A 15220-nucleotide genomic window follows, 5' to 3' on the forward strand; every position below is an offset into this window, starting at 1 on the left:
CTTTGCTTTCTCATCTGTAAAATGGGGGTGATAATGGAACGCACCCCCAGGGCTTCTGTAAGTGAACTTGCAGGTTCCCCTGAGTACACAGGAGCCTCCCAGATGCACCCAGTATGCTATGCGCAAGGTCTCCCCTCAGGCTGCCCTTGTTGTCTCAGGGACAACAAGGGAGCAGGAAGGGGACAAGAGACGCTTCCATAAAAGCCACATGGACCAAGTCAGCTTCCTCTTTCTGGCAAATGAGAGCCCACCAATGCCAGAAACAGACTTCTCCAGAGCCAGAGAGAAAGGCAGATACAGACATGGTGAGAGACACCCCAGTATAACAACCCTGCTCGGAGGCGGAGTCCCCATTCTCTCACCTCCCTTCTCTGGGCAGGTGGCACCCCCAGATCACACCCTGAGTGACCACGCTTGAAGGTGGTGGCTGCTTTTGGACCCTGAGAGGCCCCAAGAAGACCCTGTAGGAGGAGTAATTAGCCAGTGATGTTGGGACAAATAGGGGCTGGGAGCCTGTCTGAAGACACCCCCCCAAGCCCATAAGAGTCCCTCCCACATGTCAGAAAGACAGGCTCACAGTGACTCAGACACAAAGCCCCCTCTCAGAGAGATGGAGACCACCCCAGACACACAGAATCACAGTGACAGGGAAACAAAGCCCCTCTCAGATGCTGGAGCAACCTCCCTCTCAGAGACAGAGACCCCCATAGAGAGAGACAGCCCCCCCAACACACACAGAACCAGTCTGGGATCCCCCTGACAGCCCTCAACCCCTCCTGACATGCGGGTGGCCTGGTTCACGCCGGGCGGCGGCATGTGGATGAGCCAGGCGTGAGGATGGTCTGCTCTGAGGCCAGCGTGGGGGTCCACACCCAAGGTTTGGGGGGGTCTGTGGCTAAAGAAGGACCAACCCTGGAAGTCCCACTTCCTGCATCTCCTCACAGACATAGACGAGTAAGTGAACAGACCCACAAACTGACCTCCCCTCCCCTCCCCTCCAGGTTGATGGAGGGCCAGGTCGCCCGGCCCGGGGAGGGATGTCCTGGGACGGGCCTTGCGGAGGCGGGAATGGAGGGGGCCCTCACTAGCTGGCCGCATGCTCACACCTCCTAGGCTTCTCTCCCCTCCACACCTTTCCTCCACACAGGGCACCACTCTTGGCCCAACCCTTTGGCAAATTAGGATCGACTCGCTTCCAGAGCTTGGAGCTGTGAAGAGTCAGCACTGGGCACGGGCTGCTCAGCCACAGCCTCGGCCAGTTACCCCTTGTCCTGGCCAGCTGGCCTGAAACGTTCTTGAGGATAGAGGTGGCGTCTCTGTCAGGCAGCGCTGAGCCAGCACTCAGGCCCAGATCAACTGGGGGTCCCAAGCAGGGTCAGAGGCCCAGCCAGACCCCCACCCCCACCGGCTGCAAACCAGCTGCTGCCAGCCCACGCCTTGAGCGACCACATCCTGCTCCCGATGTCCCGCCAGGAATCCTCCCTGCCCCCACGTGGCCACGGGGCCAGCCAAGGCCTGTGAACCTTCACCCCGGCTACGCCTCCCTCTCACAGGGCCTCTCCGGCCACCTGAGTGCCAGGGACCTCTCAGGGCCACGAGTGCCGGACTGTGGTCACCCCCCCGACAGAAGGGGAAGCCGTGGCTCCCGGAGGTCACGCCACGTGCCCAGGACCCAAGCCAAACCTTGCATTGTCCCCGGGGCTTTCCTGCTGCACAGGAGGGTGTGCTCTGTGGTCTCGGGGGGGAAGCAGAGGGGCCCACCCGAGTCTGCCACAGGGCCGGGGTCCCAGAGCTGGCCGGCTCCCCAGGGCTTTCACAGCGTGTCTGCTTTCCGGCCCTGCCGTGGGGCCAGGCCAGCGGGGTGGCCCCCACCCCAGTGGTGCACCCTCAGCTGCAGCCCGGGCCCTTGTCTGCTCCGCGCCTGGCGCCCAGCGAGGGTGGAAAGAGATGTGGTTTAAGAAACAACAAACAACCTCTGTCACCGGCCTCGGGTAGGGGAGAGCACCAGAGGGGAGGGGGGCTCGTCACCACCAAGATCCCCAAAAGCCCCTGACAGTGGCCACCGCCTGCCTTCGAAGAATGATGATTCAGAAGAAGAGGTGGAAGCCAGGGCCTCCTGGGCCTGAGGGGCTCAGAGTCGGCCGAGCAGAGTCAGCCTCCGGCTGAGCTGATGGAGAGAGAGCTGAAGCCCCAGCAGCCACTGCCTGGGAATCTCTACCCTTCCAAGCTCAACCTGCCGTGAACTGTTACTCTCCTTAGCCTGCGTTTAGCGAGTGCTTCCTATGTGATACGCCTTGACACACAGCATCTCACTGACACCAAAAAACAACAGGAAATCACACCAGCCACAGAGAATAAAAGCCAGCTGGATTAAATAATTAAAAGTGAAAAACAAAACCAAGACAAAACTGGAATAGAAGAACCTTAGGAATTATCTGATCTCAGGGTCGGAAAGGACTTGCTAAGGAGGAAAAGCAATGAGTGAAACGGTGAAGGTAAAGAGCACTATTTCACCGCCCAGACTTAAAAACCTCCCTAGGCCAAGGAGGGGACCAACTGAAAAGTCAGATGGCAAACTAGGAAAATATTTGCAGCATTGTGACGGAGAGCTAATATCCACGTAAAGAGTTCTTACAAATCATCGGGAAAGAGGCAGACGGTGCAGGAGACCACACAGATGGCCTCTGAGTCACAGGAAATGAACATGACCAAGAAGCAGGAGAGAAGCAGTCAAAATCCATGGGGACATAAAGTAGATTAACGGTTGTCAGGGGCTGAGGGGATGGGATGGGGACTGACTGCTGATATGTACTGGGTTTCTTTCTGAGGTGATGGAAATTAGGTCGTGGTGACGGTTGCAAACACAGTGAGTAGACTAAAAACCAACGAACTGTACTTTACCATGGAGCATTTTCTATCACATGAATTATATCTCAATGTTTTTTAAAAAGAGATACGGTCCATTCTATTCATAATCAGAAAGTACAATATAACCACTTCACCTGGAAGTTGGCAAAGGTTTTTAGAATAATACCCAGTGCTGGCACCACTATTGGAAGATAAGTAGGTATAACCTTTCTAGAAGCCTGTTAAAAAAGGATTTAGCATTAGCATTGGAAGTAGCTAGTGCGCACATGAAAAGACGCTCAACATACAATCAAAAACACAGTAACAAGTGTTGGTGAGGATGTGGAGAAACTGGAACCCTCACACGTTACTGGTGGGAATATGAAATGGTGCAGTACTTTGGAAAACAGTTTGGAAGTTCCTCAGAATGTTAAACATGGAGTTACCATATGCTCCAGCAATTCCACTCCTAGGTATATACCCAGGAAAAATGAAAACACGTGTGTCCAACCACAGCTTCTTCATGAATGTTCACGGCAGCACTATTTATAATTGCCCCAAAGTGGAAACAACCCAATGTCCATCCACTGAGGAATGGATAAACAAAATGTGATCTGTCCATACAGTGTAATTATTATTTGGCAATAAAAAGGAACAAAATACTGACACATGCTACAACATGGATGAACCCTGAAAATGTGATGCTAAGTGAAAGAAGAGTCACAAAAGGCCACATATTGTCTGATTTCATTTATATAAGAACAGAATAGATAAATCTAGAGAGACAGAAAGCAGATTAGTGGTTGCCTGGGGCTGGGGGGAGGGGAGGAATGGGGAATGTCTCTCTTTGAGATGAAAGTATTCTAAAATCATGCAGATAGTTGCCCGGCTCTGTAAGTATACTAAAAACCATTGTACACTTTAAATAAGTTAACTATATGATTATGTAAACTGTATCTCAATAAAGCTTTGCAATAGAAAGTATTAGAAGCACTCATAAAGTCTTTCACCCAGCACTTCCCCTTCTAGGAATTAGCTCAAGGACATAATCAGAGATGGGCACCAAGATTTATGTACCAGATGTTTGTCACAAGATTATCTATTTCAGCAAAGAAGTTAGAAATGATTGAAATAGGAGTCTAGATAATAAATATGTCATGGCCTGTTGGTGTAAATGAAATATTGTGCAGCCAGTATTTAAAAAAAAAAAGACATTCTTGAAAAATATTTAAGAAAACAGAAAAAATGTTCTAGGTACGTTAAGTAAAAAAAGCAGGTAACAAAAAACTGTGGTGTCAGTCTCACAGGGGCTCCAGAGGTAACTAGAACGAGGAATTTGCGAATGCTGAAGGGATTCAACTGAGGGGAGAAGTTAGAAAGAAACACAGGACAAAGATTGCAAAGACATCTACTAAAGCAGAAATGCTGGCTCTCTCTGGGCAGTGGGGTTGTGGGTGGTTTTTCAGTTACTGTTCTATAATTTCTGCCATGAGCTTTATTAATTGAAAAAACAACCAGAAACACCAGGAAGTCAAACACGGAGGCCCTCGGTAAGTTAGACGGTTTCCTAGATTACACGGAGATTTGAAATGAGACACGGCAGGGCCTCCAGTTCCAGACGGTTCCCTGGAGAGAGGTTTTTCTCTCTCTGCTGAGTTGGCCGTGGACTTGAGACACCCTCACCTCAGCTGCAGTCAGGAATCAAGTCAGGCCGTAAGGGGAGGTCCCCAGGCATCTGCCGCGGCGAGGGAGGACCCAGAGGCCAGGTGGCCGGTGCCGCAGCGACCCCGCTCCCGCCCCGCCATGGACGCCCACTGGGTCCGGAGGCTGAGCTGTCAGTGGGATCCACAGCCCGAGCAGAGCAGCGGCCTCCTCCCCAGCTCAGAGGGGGATAGGAAAAAGGGGTGTGGGCCCCAAAAAGGAAGCTGAGGCGGCCCCTCCTGCCTTGGGGAAGGAAGCCACCCCACCCCCACCCCGGGAGGGCCTTCGGGTGCATTTCGGTTTCCTTTCCCATTCACAAAGCGGGCGGGGATTTCCAGCAGCCCGGCCTGGCTGCCGCGCGCCCCGTCCAGGCCACCGGGGGGCCGGCCAGGTTGCTGCCTATCCCAGAGAGGGCGTCCGGGGACTCACTCTGGGGTCTGATGGCTTCCCAAGCAGGAAGCCCCTTCTTCCCGCCTCCCAGCGTGGGAACACATCGCGGCAGGCCCCCCTGGAGCCTGCTTTTGACTCAGTCACCCAGCAAGGCCAGTAATGGAATTTCGTTTTCCAGAATGGGAAACTGAGGGTCAGAGAAGCTAAGTGCTACGTAACAAGGACACCAGAGCCAAGATCTGAACCCAGACCTGTCTATCTGCCCTTCTCCCCAGCCGCCAAGCCCACAGCCTAGACACTGTGGTGATGCGTCCCAACATCCCATCCCCCAGAGAAAAACAGAAGACCAATTTCCAAGAAGCTAGAACAGCTAACAGACCCTGGGGAGCAAGAGGGTGGGGTGGAAAAGCCCCCAGAGGCGCTGGGGTTGAGGGGGTGGAGGTGATAACAAATGACTGTCGTTCGCCTCCTGCCCCTGCTGGATCCAGGGGCACTTCCCAGTCTCTGGACTCACAGAACCTGAGCTGAAAGGAAGCGCGCTGATACCATCTGCCCGTGGTTTCAGCGTGGTGGGGGTTCTTCTAAGTGGCAAAATACTTTTCAAAAAACGATCTTACACAAAACCCCAATAAGGGGCAGATGGGGTGGCCTTGTGTGCAGTTGGGGGCCCTACGGGAGCCCTGCCCACCACCACCCCTTCCTTCCTTCCTTCCTTCCCCTGCCAGTCCCAGAAGGCCCGGATCAAGCCCCCTCGTTGCCCATTTCACAGCTCAGAGAGGGGCGGGGACCTACCTGGGTCACAAAGCAGAGCGAGGACGGGAACCCACTGGCTTCCAAAGCACCTGTCTCCCCGCTAGGACATCGGGGCTCTGGCCCATGAAGATCCGCTGGGCGGTAGGTGGAGGGTGGCTGGTTTCTCTGCCTGTTTGGGGGCCTAAACACAACCCCCTGGCCCCAGCAGGCCCCACTGGACTGCGTTCCTGCTCTTCCACCTCCCAGCTATGTGGCCTTGGGCAAGTCTCTCTACCTCTCTGTGCCTGTTTCCTCATCTACCAGACGGCTTCATGATTGTCCCCACCTCACAGGGTTTGTGACGATTCCATGGGATATGTCAGATGCAGTACCCATCGTGCTGAAAACAAGTAATAGAAATGTGGGGGGAGGGTGGATATAGCTCAATGGTGGAGCATTTGCCTAGCATGCACAAGGTCCTGGGTTCAGTCCCCAGTGCCTCCATTAAAAAACAAAACAAAACAAAACAAAAAACAACTAACAGAAAATAACACGAAGCCCAGCGGCTAAGCTGTGCTGAGCACCACCTGTGCCGGGCACTCCAGGGGCAGCGCCAGCCTTGGGCACCAGCATCCAGCTCTTTTGACTCGAGGACACTGAAGCCCAGAGGGAGGGTGAAGTGCCTTTCCCAAGGTCACCGAGCTCAGAAGAAGCAGAGGCAGGACTCAGGCCGGGTCCATCCGAGCCCAGGAGGCCACCGCTTCCTGCCTGGCCTCCTCCTCTTCCTCCTCGCGCTCCTGCCTCCGAGAGGAAACCGCCAGGCCTCCGGCGGACGTCCCTTTCTCTCTGCTTCCTCTTTCCCACACTCAGGGCAAGCGCTCCGGGCTCCGGCCCCCAGGGTCCACTCAGTGGCTCCTTCTGTGTCTCCGAGCCTCAGTTTCCTCATCTGCAAAGCAGGTGTGGCGGCAGGACCGACGGTGCGGCGACCGGGGGGCATTACTCATAGGCTCATCGGTGCCGCCCTCGCCCGCGGCAAGTGCTCAGGATGCTTCCACGGCACCTGCTGCCTGCGAGCTGCCCGCCCTGCTCACACCCAGGGGAAGTCCTGCCCCACGGTCCTGCTCCTCCCAGGCAGACCCCAGAGGTCACCTGTTCTCACAAACCCAGGCACGGGGCTGTCTCCCATGGGGGCACTGGGCGGTGGGGGGTGTGGGGGAGGCCTCGTTCCTGAGCTTCCGGGTGCCACAGGGAGGTCTGATACCCAGATGCATAAGCCAGAGGCTGCCCCTCACCACCCTGTCAGCAGTTACTGTGTCTGCAGGCTCCTCTACACCAGCAGGGGCTGGGGCCACCCCCATTTAACAGATGAGGAAACCGAGGCCCAGTCACTTGCCCAAGGACAGCTCAGAAGGAGCAGAGGAGGCACAGCTCTGAACCACATTGCCAGACCGGCCCCGAGCTGCTCCCAGGACCAGCAAGCCCGCCACCCCTGACCAGACCACTTCTTGGAGGGGGTAGGAGGGGCCTTTGGGGCAGGGGGCAGCTCACGGCTGTGGACTGAATCCCCTGTGAGTCCCCTGCCTCCTTCCTCTACCTCTTCTCTGGGTTGAGCACCTTAGGCCAAGGGCAGGGCACACTGGGTCTGCCAAGTCTTACATGCCACCTGAGGGGCACTGCCAGCCCCCTCCAGGCCTCAGCGTCCCCATCTGTAAATTGGTGGCACTGGACAAGATGGCTGCAGGGAACCTTTCCTGGTCTCAGAATTCAAAACAGATGCCCACCCCCACCAAAGTAAGGCCACTGGTTAAACACCACCTCCACCACCCACATTGATAATAATAGTAAGTCCTTCTGAAGACTTACTAGGCACCAGGTGCAGCCCCGTTGCCTGGGTTCCAGTCCCACCTCAGCCACTCAGAGCTGTGTGGGCTTGGGCAAGTCATCTACCCTCTCTTAGACTCAGTTTCCCCATCTGTGAAATGGGGGTAATCACAGCAGCTCCCTCACAGGGCTGCTGTGAGGATTCAATGAAACCAAGACAGTAAAGTGCTGAGTATATAACAAGTGCCAAATAAATGTTGGCTAAAAAGGCAGTTTTCAATAATGGCCCCTAGAGTTGCATCATGCCCCCACTGTACAGATGACAGCTGCCGAGTCTTAGCCTCCAGTCCCAGTAGGGCTGGCAGGACTCTGAGACCATCTTAGTCAACCCAGGCCTGGACATATGGGCAAACTGACACCTGAAAGAGCAAAGGACCAGCCCCAAAGCCACGGTCAGCCCAGATGTGCTCCATGTGAAAATGGAGCCTCAGTTCCTAGGGAAAGCCCTACCCGAAGGCCAGCCACCTCCAGCCTGCTGGCTGCTCCTGTACCCTTACCCCAGCCCTGGGACCCGTGCCGCCTCCAGGTCAGGCTCTCCCTCTGCAGAGCTCAGGCTGGGGTCCACTCCCAGGATGCTGCCCAGCACTGCCAAATCCACAGATACATAAGAGAAATCAGAAATCCGGGTTCTTATGTGAAATCTCTCCATCTTATGGTTTTCAAATATTGGCAACCAATTCAACTTTCTTGTTTTTTTTCCAACTGCTGAGTGGGATTGCACATCTCAAGCCAGGCCTGGCTGGGAGCTGGTTCTCTGCACCCTGAAGCTGGAGGGAAGTGGTTCAACAGGGTGGCTGGGGGCTTGGGACTAGGGACCCACTGGGATAAGGGGTTCAGGTAACATTAGTTGTATGATCCTGAGTGAGTCCCTTTGCCTTCTGCAGCCTCAGTTTTCTCATCTGTCAAATGGGCCCATAAACTTGACCTCATGGGAGGGTCTCCACATCTAGTATTTAGGGAAACATGTGGCACATAGTAGGTGCACATTTAAGGTAGTAAACCTTCTGCTCCCCCTGCCCAGCCCAGCCTGGGCTCAGAGATGTCTAAGGGGAGGGAGGTGCCACAGGACAGGTGGACATGGTGACCAGAGAAGAATCACACCACACTCTCCCAGATGCCAGAACATCATAGCCCCAGAGGGTTTCTTCTGCTGGCCTACTCCTAATGCTGGGTAAGTGTCTCTCAGCCCCTCTGAGCCTAAATCCTCCAAGTGTTCCCACTGCTCTTAGTGTAAAACCTACAATGCTCACTATGGCCCCACCTAATCCAGCCCCATCACCCTTCCAACCTCATCCCTCCTCGCTTCCTCCACTCCAGCTCCTGGCCACTCGGTTGTTTCTCAAAGTCTCCTGGTTTGTCCCCACCACAGGGCCTTTGCACTTGCCAGTTCCTAGGCCTGGGACTCCTTCACCCAGATCTTCCAGGCCAGCACCTTATCTCAGATGTCACTTCCTTCCAAGGGACCTTTGATGACACTTCCCAGCAGAGGTAGTCCCCAGCCTCCTACTGATGGCCAGCGCACAGCAGGAGGGAGGGTTGCCCCACCTCCGACCACATGCAGTGATGCCACTGAAACCAGACTTTGGACTTTGGGAACTAGCCACAGTGTCTCTTCCAACCGCCTTCCAACCCCCCACTACAGCAGCCTGTGGCCCCCGCTTACATACCACCTCTAACGGGGAGCTCCCTTCCACCACAGCCCTCAACCCTTGGCTGCTACTGCTATCACCCCTACATTATGTATGGGTAGACTGAGGCTCTGACCGGGGAAGTGACTGGCCTAGGGTCGGAGGTGCTGGTCAGAGGCGGAGCTGTGACCCAACTCGAGGTGAGGCTGACCCATGAGCCTCTGGCCACCTAGCCTCAGACTTCTGGGCTGCAGTTGCCAGGCTGAGGCCTGTGAGGTATCCCTGGGCAGCTGCGTTGTTTCAGTTCTTGTCCTCTAAGCCTCTTCCCACTCCAGGCTGCAAGGGCCTTCTCTAGGATGGCAGTGAGCACCCTTTGAGTGACAGAGCTCGGGTGTGAATCCAGAGTTCAAGCCCTGGCTGTCAAACTTTCCTTTTCTTTTATTTGAAACTGCTCCCATGGACAACTCCAGGGTCAGGTTAGAGGTCTAGGCTGCCCACCTGGCAGGCACATTCAAGACTTGTAGTCTAAGCAGCCTTGGCCCAGAGACTAGACACGCCAAGTCTTTCGGGGAAACATTCAGTAACAGCCTCTAGACTGTTCTAAGAACAAAGGGAAGCCATCAGAAGCTGACGGAGTTGCGTCCTGTTCTGTCAGGCCAGGCACTCTGCAGAGGGGATGGGAGAGGCCCCACCAGGGCTGCTCACTTTTGAGGGGACACCCCAGGTCACACAGCAACCAGTAAGCCTACAACAGAGACCCAGGCGGCCTGGGCGGAGGTGCGAGCCCCAGGGACCCAGCTGCCCTCCCCCGGCCCCGCTTCTCCAGGGCCAGATCACCATTTCCGAGCCCTGAGGACTCTGACTGGGCCCCCCCATCAGGGATCCCCAAGAACAGGAGCCTTGATGATGTACCCAGCTGGGCACCGAGGGCCCAGACCAGCACTGGAAATAACTGCATTCTCAATCTCCAAATCATTTCATCACCATAACAACCAAAACCACCAGGAGGACTGGTGACACTTCTCGGGCCTTCCCTGTGCCAGGCACCTCACAGATATGCCCTCCCAGTTAACACCACGGCCCCACGGGGTGCGAACTCTGAGTAACCCCCCTGGGAAAGACACTAATTCACTGTGTGAACATGGGTGCCTCTGACTCCTGACACTGGGTTTTCCAAGGCAGCTTATTTTAAGCAGCAGGAATTGCTTTTAAAATTTTATAGGGAGCTCCACACTATCACGCAGATAAGTCCATGTGTCTGGGGCATTATTTGCCTTTCATGGTGTCAGAGCCTTGAGACTTTTTAAAAACAGCAAGAAAAGTTTTTATCTACACTTAGGCTTTTCCCGAAGGCTTCATGTTACTTTCAGGAAGAAATGCTAACTCCTCACAGGACCCTCTGCCCGCATACCCTCCCCTACACCCCATCTTCCTTCTCTCTGCTCCCACCACACTTCTGTTAGTCTTTCTTAAAAACATGCAACGTGCTTTCCCATCTCAGCGCCTTGGCCCATGCTGTTCCCTCTGCCTGGAAAGCCCAGAGATTCTTATCTCAGTATTAAGATCTCAGTTCAGGAGTCACCTCCTTAAGACTCACTATGAAACTTTGGTGATTAAGGGAGTGCAGCATTGGTATAAGGATAGACTCATTGGCCAATGGAACAGAAGAGTCCAGAAGCACAAGATGGACACTAGATTTAGGATGAAAGCAACACTGTGATCCACCAGGGAAATAGGGTCACTGGATCCTGGAAGAATTGTGACCCCTACCTCACACCACACACAAACATGACTTCAGGATGGAGCCTCTGAAGGCCCCTCAGTGTGATTTAGCCCAAACAATAAAGCTTCTAGAAGAAGAGACAAGAAAGATCTTTATGACCCTGGGGTAGGCATAGATTTCTTAAATAGGGTACAAAAAGCACTAACCATAAAGGAAAGCAATCAATAAACCAGACTTCATTAAAATTAAGAAGGAGTAAAAAGGCAACCACAGAGCAGGAAACGATAAGTGCGGTACAAAAAAAAGTGCATCTTGGATATATAAAAACTTCTACAGATCAATAATAAAAGGAGAGACCACTCAATAAAAATACACTTGACAGAAGAGTCAGTCCCAAGGGCCAATAAACCTATGAAAAGGTGCTTTACCTCACGAGTCATCAGGGAAATGCAAATTAAAGCCACAATGAGATATCAGCTTACATCCACTGGAAAGGCTGAAATGAAAAAAGACTCTCACACGCAGCTGATGGAGAGACAAAATCATGCAGCCTCTTTGAAGTTTAGAAGTTTCTTATAAAGTTAAACATGCACTTACCATATGACCTAGAAGCCCACTTCTAGGCATCTACTGGCGGGAAACAGAAACATACGACCCTACAAAGACCTATGTGCAAACTTCATTACAGCATTATTCATGAAAGTTCCAAAGTGGAAACAACCCAAATGTCCATCAACAGGTGAATGGATAAACTGTGGTACATCCATACAACAGACAGGATTTACTCAGTGATTAAGAAACAAAACAAAACAAAATCTACTGATGCACCAGAGAACATGGGCAAATCTCTGGAACAGGCTGGGTAAAAGGAACTGGACATAAAAAGCAACGCCCTGTCTGAGTTCACTTACACGAAGTTCAAAACAGAGAAGTGTAACCCTTGGGGGTAGGAGTCAGCATGTGTGTCGTGCGGGGAGCAGGTTCGGACGTGGAGGAGGCACAAGGGAGCCCCTAGGCCATGGGTGTGCAAACCCGGAGACACTCATGGAGCTTCAGAGGCACTTTACACGCATCAGCATGACCATGACAGGGCAATGAAATTTAAAAAGAAAGGTACTTCACACAAGGGAATTCCCTGACACCACCTCATCCCAACCCTCAAATTAGGGCCCCACAATTATCCTCCCAGAGGCCCCAATGCTTTCCTTTAGAACACAAAATACAATTTATAATTTCATGTTCATTTGTAGGTGTATTCCTTCAAGAGCCCCCACCAAGATGCCTGCTCCCCCAGCACCTGGCATGGGCCTGGGACAGAGCAGCTGCTCAACCAGATCTTGAATGAATGAATGAATAACTGTGGGTCTCCACCTAGACTGTGACCCCTCAGGGCTGGGATCATGTCTGCTTTGCTCACTCTCTAGAGCAAGACCCTAGCACAGAACTGGACCACACAGAGAAAGGAATGAAAGGAAAGGCACGCGATTCCATCAACGTGACACATCTGGTCAAAGATGGAGTCTGTCAGGTGTGCAGAATCATGACCCTGCAGCCTCAACTGCACAGCTGGAACTAAGCTGGCTGCAAAGGAAAAGGACAAAATGTTCTAAACTTTAAAGAAAATAAGACATCCACAAAGCATGGGCGGCCCCAAGGAATTCCACAACGGTTTTGAAACCCTGACGAAGAACCCTCCAATTTGTCACAATCAGTCTGCGTCAGGGTTTAAAAAGAACTTGGAGGCCACTAGCCCACGTTATCCCCATAGATGGTGACCCTGGACTTTCTACAAAATCCCTGACCAGTACTCCTCAAAACTGTCAAGGCCATCAAAACAGGAAACCCTGAGAAACTGTCATAGATAAATGGTGCCCTAGGAGACATGACAACTAAATCTAGTAGTCTGTTTGGAATCAGAAATGGGACATCAAGGGAAAACCACTGGGAATCCAAAAAACCCTCGGAGTTTAGTTAATAGTAATGGACCAACGTCAGTTCCTTACTTAGAAGACGAATGTGCACAATAGCGTAACGTGTTAACAGTAGGCCAAGCTTGCTGCGGTGTATAAGGAAACTCTACTGTCTGCCAGTGGAAAATGATTCTCAGAGAAAAAGGTCATTTCTAAAAAGGCATGCTTTCCTCCGGGCACCCCGAGGCCACCTGCTGGAAAGCCGGCACCGTCCACACCCACGCGGCGGTCTTACCTTGGGTGGGTCGAAGAGCTCCAGCACCCGGTCCGCGCCTTCGGGGCCGCCCGCGCGCCGCAGCGCCAGCCGCCCCCGCTGCCAGCGCGCCCCGCTGTCCATGGAGGCCTCGTCGGCCAGGCTGTACTGCAGCGTCGCCTCCTTGAGGGCCTCGGGCGGCGGCTCCCGGGCCAGGCTCCAGGGCAGGCGCTTCCTAGCCAGGCCGGGCCTGGCGGGGGCCTCGCCTGCCTCCCCCGCGGCCCCGGCGGCGGGGCCCGCGGGCAGCTCCCCGGCCGAGCGGTGGCGGAAGATGTGGCGGAGGCTGTGGCGCAAGTGCTGGAGGGAGCAGGGCGCGGACGGCCGCGGCGGGGCCAGCTCCTCCGAGCTGCGGGCCTTGGGCAGGGCCGGGGCGGCGGGGCCCGGGCCCAGCTCGGCCGGGGGCGCCTCGGCCTTGGCGGGGGTCCCGCGGCCGGTCTCACGGTAGTCGCGCGCCGGTGCGGCGGCCCGGGGTCCCGGCGGCCCGGGCGCCCGGCCCTCGCGCACCTCGCGGCAGAAGTAGCGCTGGAAGAGGTCGGTGAACTGCAGCGACACGAGCTCGGCGCGCAGCGGCGCGTGGTGCGGGTGCTCGCGGGCGAAGAGCCAGTACTGCCGGGCCAGCTCCCGGGCCGCGGCCACCGCGTGCAGCTCGCAGAACTCGCTCCAGCCCCGCGGGGACGGGGACGACGAGGAGGCCGAGGACGCGGAGGAGGCCGAGGAGGGCTGCAGGGTGGGCCCGTTCATGGCGGAGACCGAGGTGGAGCGGCCAGGCTGAAAGACACGATGAGGGGTGGGCAACAAAGGAGGGAGAGCGCAGGTGAGTAGCTGACCACTTTAAACCCCCCACCAGACATGCTATTCCCCAGGCACAAACAACATCAAGAAAAGTACCCTTAATACCCAATGCTGGTGAAGATGCAGGGAAATGGACACTTCCCTGCAGTGCTGCAGCGCTGCTAGGGGCATAGCCTTTTTGGAGAGCAATCTGGCAGGATCATTTTCAGACCCAGTAATTCCACTTGTAAGTAGTCGAGAGAAATAGCTGCCCACATGTACACATGCGCAGAGAGGCAGGTACAAGACAATCCCCTGCTAGGCATTTCCTGCCCCAACATTTATAAAGGGGAAACAGTAAATACAACCTTAAGGCCCATCAGTCAGAGACTGGTGAAATAAACTGTGGCACATCTGCAGCAGTGGAAGAGGAGGAGGGAGATCTATGCTGCCACATTTAGGAATCTCCAAGGCCACCACGTTAAGTGAAAAGGCAAACCCCAGAGCAATACCAACTGTGCAATCCCATTTATATGAACACACAAAACCAAACAACCAATTTTTATGGGTACATAAATGTGTTCAAGTGGCGGGCTGGGAAAGTGTGGCTAGAGCAAAAGCATCTAGAAATGGTGGTGAGCTGTGGAGAGGAGCCAGAACCTGGGGTGCAGCAGGGAAGTAACCAAGGAAGACTGCTGCTACTACTTGTCTCTAGAAAATAATGGTTAAGAACATGGCACCTGGAGCCTTGGCTCAAACCCCAGAACAATCACTTACTAGTTGTGTGACCTTGGGTGAATGAGTCCTCTCTGCCTTACTTCCCCCATCTGTAAAATGGGGAACATGGTTGTACCTACCTCACAGGAGTGTTGAGAGGATGCACTGAGTGAGTAAATGTAAAGGCCTTAGAACCTAAGAAAAGCCTAGTAAAGGTTTCAGATATCACAATGAGAGTATATTATTGGTGTCAATAAAAATATAAAACAACAAATGAAAAGAAATAAATTAGCAAGACTCACAAGGGATGCAAAGGTACTTCTTGCTCTGATGGGGAACATCAGGACAGGCAGACCCTTGCCTGCCTATCCCAACTGGGGCTCCCAGGCAATCAAAATGGAGAAGCCCCCTACCCTCTGCTGTCCACGGTGCTGAACCCTGGATCTCTCTAGTTACTGTCAGTATCGTCCTTCCTTCCTTCCAACTAAGCCTGGCTGGACCCCTACTGGGGACCACATAATCAGGGCTGCTCATTCACACAGCCCTCCCACTCAGGTACTACTGAGGGCCTACTGTGTGCCAGGCACTGTGCTAGGCCCTGGGGATA

General features: G+C 53.9%; 1 protein-coding gene across 4 annotated transcripts in view; it reads right to left on the bottom strand.

The window, feature by feature from the left end:
* SH2B3 (SH2B adaptor protein 3) overlaps positions 1-15220 on the bottom strand; it is a 33997-nt gene that overhangs the window by 10329 nt on the left and 8448 nt on the right. For all 4 annotated transcript variants that reach the window (XM_072953185.1, XM_072953182.1, XM_072953184.1 and 1 more), the window contains exon 2: positions 13108-13893. In XM_072953185.1, coding sequence (XP_072809286.1) covers positions 13108-13866 — 759 coding nt within the window. In that variant the 5' untranslated portion in view covers positions 13867-13893. The remainder of the gene's footprint in view (positions 1-13107; positions 13894-15220) is intronic.

The sequence above is a fragment of the Vicugna pacos genome, chromosome 32 (assembly GCF_048564905.1).
Source record: "Vicugna pacos chromosome 32, VicPac4, whole genome shotgun sequence".
Taxonomy (NCBI): Eukaryota; Metazoa; Chordata; class Mammalia; order Artiodactyla; family Camelidae; genus Vicugna; species Vicugna pacos.